The sequence below is a fragment of the Anomaloglossus baeobatrachus genome, chromosome 8 (assembly GCF_048569485.1).
Source record: "Anomaloglossus baeobatrachus isolate aAnoBae1 chromosome 8, aAnoBae1.hap1, whole genome shotgun sequence".
Taxonomy (NCBI): Eukaryota; Metazoa; Chordata; class Amphibia; order Anura; family Aromobatidae; genus Anomaloglossus; species Anomaloglossus baeobatrachus.
The window spans coordinates 230,835,355-230,851,385 of NC_134360.1; the positions used below are offsets into that span (position 1 = coordinate 230,835,355).

The window sequence follows — 16,031 nt, forward strand, 5'->3', positions numbered from 1 at the left end:
CGGATCACCCGCGTGAAGACGTCATTACTATTTTATATATTTTTGGTGCACAGAATGCATTGGGACTAGGGATGATCGAATACTTCGATTATTCGGCTTTGCGAATATTTTCCGAATACCTCACCGCTATTCAACTATTCGATGCGCATGTAAGTCTATGGGAAGCCCGAATAGTTCCGAATAGTTGTTATTCGGGTTTCCCATAGACTTACATTGCACATCGAATATTCACAAATAGTCGAATAGTGGCGAGGTATTCGGGAAATATTCACAAAGCCGAATAATCAAAGTATTCGATCATCCCTATTTGGGACGTTTCCTACAATTCAATAAACATTTGGAGCCGATGATTGTCAAGATTCTATTTTTTAAAATGTATCCAATTTTCAAGTGTAAAAAAAACTTTATTAATCAAATTTGAAACTTTTGAGCGACGTTCCAGTGACCCCCTGAGGTTCCTTCTGTCCTGATCTCCATTATATTCAGCAGCAATAGGATTATGAGTCCGAGATCAGCCAAACCAAGTAATCCAGTCCGAGAAGAGGTTCAGCCTTTAATATCACGCGGTTATAATCCACCGGTGTAAATCTGAGGAAAATAAAACTTTGTATCATCGAATTCCTCCAGAAGACTTGGACTACAGATATCCTGATCACCGGGAACATCCGACATGAATAGCTTATCCATGAATGTCTGATTCTCCCATAGGCTTTGCAGTGTAGGTTTGGACGATGACTGCAGAGCTTCATCATCCAGATTAATACCCATTGTGACCGTCAAATTCATCCCTTTAAAAATATCATCTGCAATGTTCAATAGGAGCATATCGTTGGTTGGGATCTCTGAGCTTCCCGATTCCGAGGTGGTGATCTGTCGATCCAGCATGTGAGTGGGACTAAAGTAGGAACTTTGGTTTTGGGAGGTGACATTTGCGATCTGTGGTCTGTACCCCAATGTGGTGTCAGGAACCTCAATTTCAGCGGTTGGGATAAGAGGAGCCTCCTCCACGTCTATACCATTGTTAGTTTCTCGGGCTGGATTTTCTAATGGGATTGGGCGACTTGTCACTTTCTTTGGCATCACTTCGATGTCCACAATATCTGGATCTAAGAGCAACAGATTATGTGAAGGAACCAGGTTCTCTTTATCTGCCTGAAAAACAAAGCAGAAGATCAGCGGTTTAATTGGTAAAATGAAATATACTATGTAAACGTTGAATACATAATATATACCCCTTCTGACACCTGTAATTAAAGGCTATTTACAGGACGTCTTATATGTTCATTTCCATCCTAAATGCAAAATTAAACAACTTTCATAATTGTCTTCATTAGTAATGGGCGAATAGTAACGATTCGTGTTCGGAAAATGATTACCAAATACCGAGTAATATTCCAGCATTCGTTTCGACAAGAAAAATGCCCGGGTTCCCTATAGACTTCCATTAGGTTCGTTATTCGCGTTAAGTATTTTGAGATTTATTACAAATAATCCGAACACAAATAGTTACTATTCGCCCATCTCTAGTCTTAATTTAAAAAGTTATACCAATTTGCTGCTGCAGCTGTTTGTAGCACGTTTATCCAGGTCAAAGAGCCGCAAAAATGTTGCAAATTCATCACAGATCCTAGTCTGTTCTGATGGATTTCTGTGCTACCCCTCCCTTCTCTCAGTGATAGAGATAGTAACAAGGAGGGGGCTGTGCACATACCTGCAGTGGAGAGGGGAAAATTATCTACAGTCTCTGGGAGGGCGATAAAACAGACTGCAGACAAGGAAGAAAGCTAATGGGGGGAAACACAGACCTCACATCCAGCCTATATTACTGGGGGACACACAGAGCTCACATTCAGCCTATATTACTGGGAGAGACACACAGAGCTCACATTCAGCCTATATTACTAGGAGAGACACACAGAGCTCACATCCAGCCTATATTACTGGGAGAGACACAGAGAGCTCACATCCAGCCTATATTACTGGCAGAGACACACAGAGCTCACATCCAGCCTATATCACTGGGAGAAACACAGAGCTCACATCCAGCCTATATTACTAGGAGAGACACAGAGCTCACATTCAGCCTATATTACTGGGAGAGACACAGAGCTCACATCCAGCCTATATTACTGGGAGAGACACAGAGGTCACATCCAGCCTATATTACCGGGAGAGACGCACAGAGCTCACATCCAGCCTATATTACTGGGAGAGACACAGAGGTCACATCCAGCCTATATTACTGGGAGAGACACAGACCTCACATCCAGCCTATATTACTGGGAGAGACACACAGAGCTCACATTCAGCCTATATTACTGGGAGAGACACACAGAGCTCACATCCAGTCTATATTACTGGGAGAGACACACAGAGCTCACATTCAGCCTATATTACTGGGAGAGACACAGAGCTCACATTCAGCCTATATTACTAGGAGAGACACACAGAGCTCACATCCAGCCTATATTACTGGGAGAGACACACACAGCTCACATCCAGCCTATATTACTGGGAGAGACACAGAGAGCTCACATCCAGCCTATATTACTGGCAGAGACACACAGAGCTCACATCCAGCCTATATCACTGGGAGAAACACAGAGCTCACATCCAGCCTATATTACTAGGAGAGACACAGAGCTCACATTCAGCCTATATTACTAGGAGAGACACAGAGGTCACATCCAGCCTATATTACTGGGAGAGACACAGACCTCACATCCAGCCTATATTACTGGGAGAGACACACAGAGCTCACATTCAGCCTATATTACTGGGAGAGACACACAGAGCTCACATCCAGTCTATATTACTGGGAGAGACACACAGAGCTCACATCCAGCCTATATTACTGGCAGAGACACACAGAGCTCACATCCAGCCTATATTACTGGGAGAAACACAGAGCTCACATCCAGCCTATATTACTAGGAGAGACACAGAGCTCACATTCAGCCTATATTACTAGGAGAGACACAGAGCTCACATTCAGCCTATATTACTGGGAGAGACACACAGAGCTCACATCCAGTCTATATTACTGGGAGAGACACACAGAGCTCACATCCAGCCTATATTACTGGGGGAGACACACAGGCTCACATACAGCCTATATTACTGGGGGAGACACAGAGAGCTCACATCCAGCCTATATTACTGGGAGAACCACACGGACCTCACATCCAGCCTATATTACTGGGGGAGACACAAAGAGCTCACATCCAGCCTATATTACTGGGAGAGACACACAGAGCTCACATCCAGCCTATATTACTGGGGACACACAGAGCTCACATCCAACCTATATTACTGGGAAAGACACACAGAGCTCACATCCAGCCTATATTACTGGGAAAGACACACAGAGCTCACATCCAGTCTTAATTACTGGGAGAGACACACAGAGCTCACATCCAGCCTGTATTACTGGGAGAGACACACCAACCTCACATCCAGCCTATATTACTGGGAGAGACACACAGAGCTCACATCCAGCCTGTATTACTGGGAGACACAGAGCTCACATCCAGCCTATATTACTGGGGGAGACACAGAGAGCTCACATCCAGCCTATATTACTGGGAGAATCACACGGACCTCACATCCAGCCTATATTACTGGCAGAGACACAAAGAGCTCACATCCAGCCTATATTACTGGGAGAGACACACAGAGCTCACATCCAGCCTATATTACTGGGGACACACAGAGCTCACATCCAACCTATATTACTGGGAAAGACACACAGAGCTCACATCCAGCCTATATTACTGGGAAAGACACACAGAGCTCACATCCAGCCTATATTACTGGGAAAGACACACAGAGCTCACATCCAGCCTGTATTACTGGGAGAGACATACAGAGCTCACATCGAGCCTATATTACTGGGAGAGACATACAGAGCTCACATCGAGCCTATATTACTGGGAGAGACACACAGACCTCACATCCAGCCTTTATTACTAGGAAAGACACACAGACCTCACATCCAGCCTATATTACTAGGAGAGACACACAGAGCTCACATTCAGCCTATATTACTGGGAGAGACACACAGAGCTCACATCCAGCCTATATTACAGGGAGAGACACACAGAGCTCACATCCAGCCTGTATTACTGGGAGAGACACACAGACCTCACATCCAGCCTATATTACTGGGAGAGACACACAGAGCTCACATCCAGCCTGTATTACTGGGAGAGACACACAGACCTCACATCCAGCCTATATTACTGGGAGAGACACACAGAGCTCACATTCAGCCTATATTACTGGGAGAGACACACAGAGCTCACATCCAGTCTTAATTACTGGGAGAGACACACCAACCTCACATCCAGCCTATATTACTGGTAGAGACACACAGAGCTCACATCCAGCCTGTATTACTGGGAGACACAGAGCTCACATCCAGCCTGTATTACTGGGAGACACAGACCTCATATCCAGCCTATATTACTGAGAGAGACGCACAGACCTCAGATCCAGCCTATATTACTGAGAGAGACGCACGGACCTCAGATCAAGCCTATATTACTGGGGGAGACACAGAGCTCACATCCAGCCTATATTACTGGGGGAGACACACAGGCTCACATCCAGCCTATATTACTGGGGGAGACACACAGGCTCACATCCAGCCTATATTACTGGGAGACACACAGGCTCACATCCAGCCTATATTACTGGGAGAGACCACAGAGCTCACATCCAGCCTATATTACTGTGAGAGACACACAGAGATCACATCCAGCCTATATTACTGGGGGAGACACACAGGCTCACATCCAGCCTATATTACTGGGGGAGACACAGAGAGCTCACATCCAGCCTATATTACTGGGGGAGACACACAGGCTCACATCCAGCCTATATTACTGGGGGAGACACTCAGGCTCACATCCAGCCTATATTACTGGGAGACACACAGGCTCACATCCAGCCTATATTACTGGGAGAGACACACAGGCTCACATCCAGCCTATATTACTGTGGGAGACACACAGGCTCACATCCAGCCTATATTACTGGGAGACACACAGAGCTTACATCCAGCCTATATTACTGGGAGAGACACAAAGCTCACATCCAGCCTATATTACTGGGGGAGACACACAGAGCTCATATCCAGCCTATATTACTGGGAGAGAGACACAGAGCTCACATCCAGCCTATATTACTGGTAGAGACACTGAGCTCACATCCAGCCTATATTACTGGGGGAGACACACAGAGCTCATATCCAGCCTATATTACTTGGAGAGACACACAGACCTCACATCCAGCCTATATTACTGGGAGAGACACACAGATCTCACATCCAGCCTATATTACTGGGAGAGACACACTGAGCTCACATCCAGTCTATATTACTGGGAGAGACACACAGACCTCACATCCAGCCTATATTACTGGGAGAGACACACAGAGCTCACATCCAGCCTATATTACTGGGAGAGACACAGAGCTCACATCCAGCCTATATTACTGGGGGAGACAGAGAGCTCACATCCAGCCTATATTACTGGGAGAGACACTCTCACAAAAGAAAAAAATTGACACTTGTATCAGGGGGTCTGATAATGAATAAAAGAATTAGGATTTCAGGCTGACACTTGGTGCAATTTTGTTAACTAAATATTACCATTAACATGTAAAAAAAAAATCCCTTTAACTAAGGGCTCGAACCCAAGACAAATAGTAATCACTGTCTTATTATATACAGAATATTCACCTGCAGAGACTTCACAGCGGAACTCTTCCTCAGATCCGGATATTTACTATGGAGGCATTTCGGTAATATTAGGTTCAAAGCCTTTTTTACCCTAAAATAAAGAAAAATGACTCGTTATGTGGAAAATAATCTTATAGAAAATATCTCAAATGGGACAGATATTATCATTGTGAGCTTGTCTGAACTTTCATCAGATCTGACTTTTTCCCCCCCTATGCTTTACACTGCAGCTCTGCTTGTTCCACTCAATTTAGTTCTAATCACTGGATGCCTGGAGTTACATTTTATTTTTTAAAGTGACATCAGAAGTGCATTAATGGTCCTGCAAAAAATGTCAGGTTGTCAAATCTGTTACTTCCCCTTGCTTTACACTGCAGCTATGCTTGTTCTGCTTGACTGATGTGTATAATCAGAAGCATATTAGTGCTCAATGTGTATATATTAGTGCACATACACATATGTTTTGTATAATGGAAAACAAGTCAAAACACCTTACAATATACTTATATTAAATGTTTTTTTGCTATGTATATATATATATATATATATATATATATATATATACACATACATATACATACACAGTATGTGTGTGTGTGTGTGTGTGTGTGTGTGTGTGTGTGTGTGTGTGTGTGTGTATATATATATATATATATATATATATATGTATATATATATATGTGTGTGTGTGTGTGTGTATATATATATAATATATATATATATGTATACACATATATATTCTTGATTTTTCTTTTATTTTTTGCTGACGGCTGCTCAATGTTGCGCTGTTAACCCTTCTCCTACATGCTGTACTTTCTGCTGACGTCAATATGATCCCTCCATCACGTCACCGTGCTAAGCCCCTTATATCAGGAATTCATTAGTGCACGTAGTCAGGGACCAGATACATGTCTCCCTCTGCTGGCCGAATGCTGGTAATGCAGGCATGCTTTCCTAAACCATTTATATGACTGTCAGAAATTAGTCCTTTCAGATTACACATGAGCAAAAGTTTGTGCACCCTGTCTGTAATACGCCCCATGCCCACTTTTTGGATCATTGTTGCATACAATTTATATACTTTTGATCATATGACGACTGCTGGAACAAACAAGAAAAGCCAAATCCTTATGGTATATACATTACACACCGCTGCAGGACTTTTTTCCTCAGGGGTGGGCAATTTCTATAATGACCCGAAGCAAATCAATAGCTTTGCTAAATGTGTATACAGAGAAATAATAATTGTGCTGCATATATCAGGTCTGTAGTGGTGAGAATATGGTTATATACCTTTCCTGCATTCCTGATAAAGCCATAATGATTGTAGCCAAAACCATCACTCCAAAAGCCATTCCCACCAGGAGGCCTATATAGCCGGTAAAATCATTGTCTAAAAAAAAAAACAAAACAGAAAAGGTATTAAGTTGCTATTGTCATGATGTGAGGTCTCAAATATTACAGCTATTATAGTATATCGATTCCCCCTATAGCAATATTACCTTTAGGAGCATCTACAAGGTATATGGAAGACGAAGGGGAGATAAATCTTCCATTTAATTCCTTTAATTCCTCGTCTTTTACAATTTTTCTGCCAGCTGTCACCACTAGGGGGAGCTGAGACGTAATGAAGTTATACAGCTCCAATGGGATATTTACACATCAGAGCTCCCTCTAGTGGTGACTACAAGCAATGACAGCTTCATAGTTTTGCTCTAGTTGTCTAAATGCCACTTTACATGCAGCGACATCGCTATATATAAAATTAATACAACATTTTGCATTGCATCCACTTCACTTTTGGGGGAATTTTTTCTTCTGTCAACAATTTTTTTTTTGCAAACTACAGAACTACATTTTCTAAATGGGAACATCCCCATTAAACTCCTGTACATCTGAAATGTTTTGCTTTTTTTTTTTTGTACGTTCATGAATTTTTAAAATCCCTGTTCACAGAAAAGAAAAAAGAAACAGAATTTTTGCACCCCGAAACCTGCAGGTAAATATTCCCCAATGGTTCCTACCTTGTTGAAAGTTCGTGCAGTGACGGGTCGGCCCTTTTCCGGCGCTCGTGGATGCAGAAATGCAGACAGAATACTGATCCTCTGGATTAAATTTATTGAACAGAAAATGTCTTGTTGACCCAGAGACATCTATACAGAGAAGTGGATGTGTGAAAGGCATTATCCCCACCCTTGTTATCTCCTACCGTTTTGTGTATACAGCTCCTATGAAAATCTATGTGTCTCCCTAACAACAGACAACAAACAAGCTGTGCATGTAGTCTGTCTCCACAGTTATGCATTACTCCATCTGTTTTCTCTCTATAGACAAATATCCATCGAGACATGGCTGCAGGGTCGGATTACGGAGTATATATAATTTAATACTATATATAGTATATACTTAATAATATGACTAAATATCACACTGCAACCAGAAGATAAATGCCGCTGAATGCGCACATGGCTGTACATTGCTGCTATAGCTGCACATTCCTGAGATTGAGGACACTGCCCTCTGGTGCTGAAATAGCAGAATGCACCTACCCTTCTACTGATTTACCCAACTAGTTCCCATTAATTTACTCACCGTACGTGAAATATGTTCCTTTTGGGATCTGTGTTATATGCACCGTATATCCAGAGATAATTCCTCGTCTGTCACACAGTGGAATCTCAGCCCATTCAATCATTATTGTTTTCAAAGAGGGGTTAATTATTTTTATAGAACTCGGACCTGTCTTCGGTTCTGTAGGGGATGATGGGAAAGTTATTTAATTGTTATTATTAATGAAGGTGAAACTATCATGGAAACCTAATCTTGATATCTTGATGACCAACAATATATACAAAATATTTACAACAATACCATATATATACAGGGTGGCACGGTAGCTCAGTGGTTAGCACTGCAGTCTTGTGGTGGTTTAGTGGTTAGCACTGCAGCCTTGTGGTGGCTCAGTGGTTAGCACTGCAGCCTTGTGGTGGCTCAGTGGTTAGGACTGCAGTCTTGTGGTGGCTCAGTGGTTAGCATTGCAGTCTTGTGGTGGCTCAGTGGTTAGCACTGCCGTCTTGTGGTGGCTCAGTGGTTAGCACTGCCGCCTTGTGGTGGCTCAGTGGTTAGCACTGCCGTCTTGTGGTGGCTCAGTGGTTAGCACTGCCGTCTTGTGGTGGCTCAGTGGTTAGCACTGCCGTCTTGTGGTGGCTCAGTGGTTAGCACTGCCGTCTTGTGGTGGCTCAGTGGTTAGCACTGCCGTCTTGTGGTGGCTCAGTGGCTAGCACTGCAGTCTTGCAGCGCTGGGGTCCTGAGTTCAAATCCCACCAAGGACACCATCTGCAGGAGTTTGCATGTTCTCCCCGTGTTTGCGTGGGTTTCCTCCAGGGTCTCCAGTTTCCTTCCACACTCCAAAGACATACAGATAGGGACTCTAGATTGTGAGTCCCAATGGGGACAGTGTTACCATTGTATGTAAAGCGCTGTGGAATTAACAGCACTATATAAATGAATAAATATTATTATTATTATTATTATTATTATATAACACACACTGGAGATCAAAATTAGAGGATGACATGATTTCCTGAATGTTGCGGTCATTGTGTCGTCCTATGTGATTAGATCCTCACATGAGGAAACTCCCAGGATTTTTCGTTTATTTCATACATTGAATTTATTGTAAAGCAAATAATAAAAATGTAAATGAGATAAATGAAAAAAAACACTGATCAATATTAGAGAACACTTTCATATACCTGCAAGTTATTATTGTTAATCTGCATCTGGTGCTAATTTCCTTAATTATTTGACAAACCCTATGTAATTGGCAGCCAAACTTTTCAGTTTGCACTGACTTTGCAAAACTGGTGTGCCGTGTCAAAGAGACTGAAACCCTCCAGCAGCAGGTTGTCCAGATGAAGGCCAAAGGGGTGACCCTATCAGCCATAGCAAGAGAAGTTGGTCGTCCCAAATCTGTGATTTTGGGAATATTGCATCTTTACAACATCATAAACTCAAGTCCCCCAAGAAGGATGGTCGCCCTTGAAAGACAAATGCAAGAGAGGACAGGATAATGCGGAGAATTTCCATGGATAATCGTTTCAACAATGCAGCTCGAATTGCTCGCCAGTTCAGCACTGAACAGGGAAGGATCTCTTTCGTCATACAGTGTCACAACGTGTAAGAGCATTTGGACTGAAAGCCCACTCTGCAGTGACCAAACCTCTCATTAGCAGAAAGAATCACAAAGCTAGACTCACCTTTGGTGAGGAGCATGTTGTGTGGATAGAGGAGAAGTGTCCACAGTCCATTTTAGTGATGAAGGCAAGTTTAATTTATTTAGGTCTGAGGGGATACATTATGTTCCTCACCAAACTATGGAAAGACTGAGCCCAAAGTGTATTAAGAAGTCAGTGAAAGGCGGTGGAGGAAGTGTCATTGTTTGGGGAATGTTTTCTACAGGAGGTGGACCTCTCATACAGCTACATGGCAGAGTGAATGTAAGTGTGGATCAGAACCTTCTCCACAACACGTGGTTGCTTATTTGTGTTCATCACTCAATCAGCAGCAATTTTCATGCAGGACAATGCCACCTGTCACAGCAAAACTGGGAAAGCCGACCCTGGAAACAATTAAATAGCCACAGTCCAGAGTCCTGATCTAAACACAATAGAAAACCTCTGGAAAATCCTTGATGACAAAGTTATGGCCAAGAAACCCAGGACAGTCAAAGAACAGTGGAAGAGACTGGAAGAAGAGTGGACCAAAATCCTACCAGAGCAGTGTGAGAGATGTGATGTCCTGAGACCGCAGATGTGCTGAAGTCATTCACACCGACGGACGGTGCACGTCCTACTGATTGTGACTGTTGTTACCGACAGAACATTCACTGATCATCTCTCTCTACAGTCATTGCTGGTCTCTAATTATCAGCATCACAATTTGGGCAAAATGGAGATTTTATGTTGATAAACTTTGGATCTTTTGTAAAACCCTGTTCTAGTGGCATGGTGCACCCCTTACCCTGTTCTAGTGGCATGGTGCACCCCTTACCCTGTTCTAGTGGCACTGTGTACCCCTTACCCTGTTCTAGTGGCATAGTGCGGCCTTTACCCTGTTCTAGTGGCATGGTGCCCCCCTTACCCTGTTCTAGTGGCATGGTGCCCCCCCTACCCTGTTCTAGTGGCATGGTGCCCCCCTTACCCTGTTCTAGTGGCATGGTGCCCCCCTTACCCTGTTCTAGTGGCATGGTGCCCCCCCTACCCTGTTCTAGTGGCATAGTGCACCCCTTATAGAAAACCTGCAAATGTTCATCAATGGAGATTACATTATTTCTGAAAAAGCGGCTGATCAGACATTGTGCTCTAATTTCGATCTCCAGTGTATATATGAACATGTAATTAGAAATGATACATGCCATTTATATGACAGAAATGTTTTTTGCGCAAATTTTATGCCATATTAGCAGACCACATGACTTTTTTTCCCCTGAAAAGTTGCATATAACTCCCTATAATATTCCCTTATTTATGCTGCCGTATACATTTACAGTGATGGATACACAGTGTACCAGAGGACTATATATCAGAGTGTGCAGTGGATGGAGGCACAGTGTAGCGGAGGGTAACATTATATCATACTGGACCTACCTAATTCTTGGCTGTACCCATAGACGGTCCGCGGTGTGCTGACTCCAGTGCTGTATACTGCGTATAGAGAAATACTGACGCGCTGTCCTGGAACGACGTTCTCTACAATACAATGTGCACAAAAATCAATGAAGGTAAAAGGTATGAATGAAGAACAAATAAGTCGGAAGAAACCGGCATTGTTTAGTTTCGGAAAATCCTGAAAAATGGATAATAGAAAGAGGAGCAAAAAGCAAAATGTTCCCCTGACCATGTTCCACCAATAAGATGAACACATAGGCGATCCACAATATTCCCATATTATGCTGCCATATAGTGCTCGCATATAGAAGACGTCCAGAGAACACATACGAGTGCCATCCTATCTCACAAAATACTGCCAGATATTCCTTACCTACACTAGGCGAAATAAGTATTGAACACGTCACCAATTTTCTAAATAAATATATTTCTAAAGGTACTATTAATATGAATTTCTCACCAGATGTCAGTAACAACCCATCCAATCCATACAGGCAAAGAAATCAAACCATAGATGTCCATAAATTAAGTTATGTGTAATAATGAGAAATGACTCAGGAAAAAAGTATTGAACACAGTACTGAAATATATTTAATACTTTGTGCAAAAGCCTTTGTTGGTGACGAAGCTTCCAGACACCTCCTGTATGGAGACACTAGTTGCCTGCATTGCTCAGGTGGATTTTGGCCCATTCTTCCACACACACTCCTCACATCCTGCAGGTCCCAGCTCCTTCAATGATCTCTGACCTTTAGTTCTTTCCATACCTTTCTAATGCTTGTAATCGGCTCGGCCATTCCAGCAGCTTTATTCTTTCTCTGAAACCAGTTGAGAGTTTCCTTGGCCGTGTGTTCGTGATCATCGTCTGCTGAAATATCCGCCCTCGTTTCATCTTCATCATCCTGGTAGATGGCAGCAGATTTCTATCTAGAATGTCTCTATAGATTTGTTCCTTTATCCTTCCTTCAATTATATGACGTTTGCCAGTGCCGTATGCTGAAAAACAGCCCCACACCATGATGTTCCCACCTCCACACTGCACTGTTGGGGTTTTGAGGGTGAGTTGCCTTTTGGCCTCCAAACATGGTGTGTATTATGGCCTCCAAAGACTTCAGTTTTGGTCTCATCTGACGAGACTATATTCTCCCAGTATTTCTCAAGCTTGTCTAAATGTTGTTGAATAAAGTTTAAATGGTCTTTTACCTGATTTGTTTTCAGCAATGGAGCCTTGTGTGGTGAGCGTGCATACAGGAGCGTGCGTACAGGAGTGTGCATACAGGAGCGTGCGTACAGGAGTGTGCATACAGGAGCGTGCGTACAGGAGTGTGCATACAGGAGCGTGCGTACAGGAGTGTCCATACAGGAGCGTGCGTACAGGAGTGTGCATACAGGAGCGTGCGTAAAGGTCATGGAGGGGGGGTTCATTACTTATTGTTTTCTTTGAAGCAATTGTACCTGCTGATTCCAGTTCTTTCTATAGCTTTCCACAGATGGTCCTTTGATCTTTTACAACTCTTCTGATGATTTTTTTAATCCTCTGTCTAACATCTTGCGGGGAGCACCTGGTCATGGATGGTTTATGTGAAATTATGTTCTTTCCACTTCCGGATTATGGCCCCAACAGTGCTCACTGGACCCTTCAGTAATTTAGAAATTCTTCTTTAACGAATGCCACCCGTATGTTTTGCTACAATAAGGTTGCGAAGGACTTGAGACAGCTCACTGGTTTTACCCATCATGAGAGGTTTCTTGTGTGGCACCTTGGTAATGAGACCTTTTTATAGGCCATCAATTGAACAAGATGATATTTTTTACTAAGTGGCAGGATTGCTTTCTAATTACTGCTAAATTTCAGCTGGTGTCAGGACTTTACGTGGCTTTTTTCACCTCTTTCTATATGTGCTCAATACTTTTTTCCCCTGTGCCATTTCTCATTATTGCACATAACTGAATTTATGGGTATTTATGGTTCGATGTCTCTGCCTGTGTGGATTAAATGGGTTATTACCGACATCTTGTGAGAAATTCATGTCAATAGAACTATTAGACATAAATTTACTTAGAAAATTGGTGACGTGTTCAATACTTATTTCACCCGCTGTATGTGAGCAGTTCAAGAAACATATGAAAATGCTGTACTGCTCCCACATAATAGAGTGCTCTATTGTGCTCATATAATATCGCCATATACTAATTACATATTGGAGCATTCTAGTAAACAGTGCATTACTGCTTTCACATATTACTGCCATATAGTTCTCACATACTGGAACTGTAAGGTGTATAGATGCAAGAGCCATATAGCTCTCCCATGATATTGCCATATAGTGTTTACATATTGGAGACAACCAAAAACATAAGAGTGCCATATAGTGCTTACAAACAGATCATAGTCATATTCTGGCCCTGTACACACCTGAAGACACTGCAGTTTTGTAGCATTTACCTTGTATAGTAACGTTTCTTTGCTCCTTCCCAGTTTTCTGCCATAGTATGTTTGTTTGTTTTCCATCACAAGAATCAGACATCCACTGAAGAACGTACCATCTAACTGGCTCTGCGGAGCTGGCGGAGTGCTGCCAGTGTACCAACATAGATGTGTGATTTACAGGCGTCACGGTGACATCATGTGGTCCTAGAAAACATCAGCATAGACTGAGCAACACTGGAGGCAGGATCTTATCATGTATCTCTGTATACAGGGAGCTCCCCCTAGTGGTTGCTGCAGACAGAGCCTTATCATGTATCTCTGAATACAGGGAGCTCCCCCTAGTGGTTGCTGCAGACAGAGCCTTATCATGTGTCTCTGTATACAGGGAGCTCCCCCTAGTGGTGACTGTAGACAGAACCTTATCATTTATCTCTGTATACAGGGAGCTTCCCCTAGTGGTGGCTGCAGACAGGATCTTATCATGTATCTCTGTATACAGGGAGCTCCCCCTAGTGGTGACTGCAGACAGAACCTTATCATTTATCTCTGTATACAGGGAGCTCCCCCTAGTGGTGACTGTAGACAGAACCTTATCATTTATCTCTGTATACAGGGAGCTCCCCCTAGTGGTGGCTGCAGACAGGATCTTATCATGTATCTCTGTATACAGGGAGCTCCCCCTAGTGGTGACTGCAGACAGAACCTTATCATTTATCTCTGTATAAAGGGAGCTCCCCCTGGTGGTGGCTGTAAACAGAATGTTATCATGTATCTCTATATACAGGGAGCTCCCCCTAGTGGTGGCTGCAGATAAGAATCTTATCATGTATCTCTATATACAGGGAGCTCCCCCTAGTGGTGGCTGCAGATAGAATCTTATGTATCCCTGTATACAGAGAACTCCCCCTAGTGGTGGCTGCAGATAAGAATCTTATCATGTATCTCTGTATACAGGGCGCTCCCCCTAGTGGTGGCTGCAGATAAGAATCTTATCATGTATCTCTGTATACAGGGCGCTCCCCCTAGTGGTGGCTGCAGATAAGAATCTTATCATGTATCTCTATATACAGGGAGCTCCCCCTGGTGGTGGCTGTAAACAGAATGTTATCATGTATCTCTGTATACAGGGAGCTCCACCTAGTGGTGACTGTAGACAGAACCTTATCATTTATCTCTATATACAGGGAGCTCCCCCTGGTGGTGGCTGTAAACAGAATATTATCATGTATCTCTATATACAGGGAGCTCCCCCTAGTGGTGGCTGCAGATAACAATCTTATCATGTATCTCTATATACAGGGAGCTCCCCCTAGTGGTGGCTGCAGATAGAATCTTATGTATCTCTGTATACAGAGAACTCCCCCTAGTGGTGGCTGCAGATAAGAATCTTATCATGTATCTCTGTATACAGGGCGCTCCCCCTAGTGGTGGCTGCAGATAAGAATCTTATCATGTATCTCTGTATACAGGGCGCTCCCCCTAGTGGTGGCTGCAGATAAGAATCTTATCATGTATCTCTATATACAGGGAGCTTCCCCTAGTGGTGGCTGCAGATAGAATCTTATGTATCCCTGTATACAGAGAACTCCCCCTAGTGGTGGCTGCAGACAGAATCTTATCATGTATCTATGTATACAGAGAGCTCCCCCTAGTGGTGGCTGCAGACAGGATCGTATCATGTATCTCTGTATACAGGGAGCTCCCCCTAGTGGTGGCTGCAGACAGAACCTTATCATGTATCTCTGTATACAGGGAGCTCCCCCTAGTGGTGGCTGCAGACAGAATCTTATCATGTATCTCTGTATACAGGGAGCTCCCCCTAGTGGTGGCTGCAGACAGAATCTTATCATGTATCTCTGTATACAGGGAGCTCCCCCTAGTTGTGGCTGCAGACAGAATTTTATCATGAATCTCTGTATACATGGAGCTCCTCCTAGTGGTGGCTGCAGACAGAATCTTATCATGTATCTTTGTATACAGGGAGCTCCCCCTAGTGGTGGCTGCAGACAAAATCTTATCATGTATCTTTGTATACAGGGAGCTCCCCCTAGTGGTGGCTGCAGACAGAATCTTATGTATGTATGTATACAGAGAGCTCCCCCTAGTGGTGGCTGCAGAAAGAATCTTATCATGTATATTTGTATACAGGGAGCTCCCCCTAGTGGTGACTGCAGACAGAATCTTATCA

General features: G+C 43.2%; 1 protein-coding gene across 1 annotated transcript in view; it reads right to left on the reverse strand.

Moving 5' to 3' along the window:
• Positions 1-441: 441 nt before the first annotated feature.
• IL23R (interleukin 23 receptor) overlaps positions 442-16,031 on the reverse strand; it is a 42,864-nt gene continuing 27,274 nt past the window's right edge. Inside the window, exons 10-16 of the mRNA XM_075321137.1 lie at positions 13,859-14,047; positions 11,392-11,493; positions 8,336-8,494; positions 7,768-7,896; positions 7,037-7,136; positions 5,744-5,834; positions 442-1,152 (exon numbers count right to left, since the gene is read on the reverse strand). Of these exons, the coding sequence (XP_075177252.1) occupies positions 568-1,152; positions 5,744-5,834; positions 7,037-7,136; positions 7,768-7,896; positions 8,336-8,494; positions 11,392-11,493; positions 13,859-14,047 (1,355 nt within the window). The 3' untranslated portion in view covers positions 442-567. The remainder of the gene's footprint in view (positions 1,153-5,743; positions 5,835-7,036; positions 7,137-7,767; positions 7,897-8,335; positions 8,495-11,391; positions 11,494-13,858; positions 14,048-16,031) is intronic.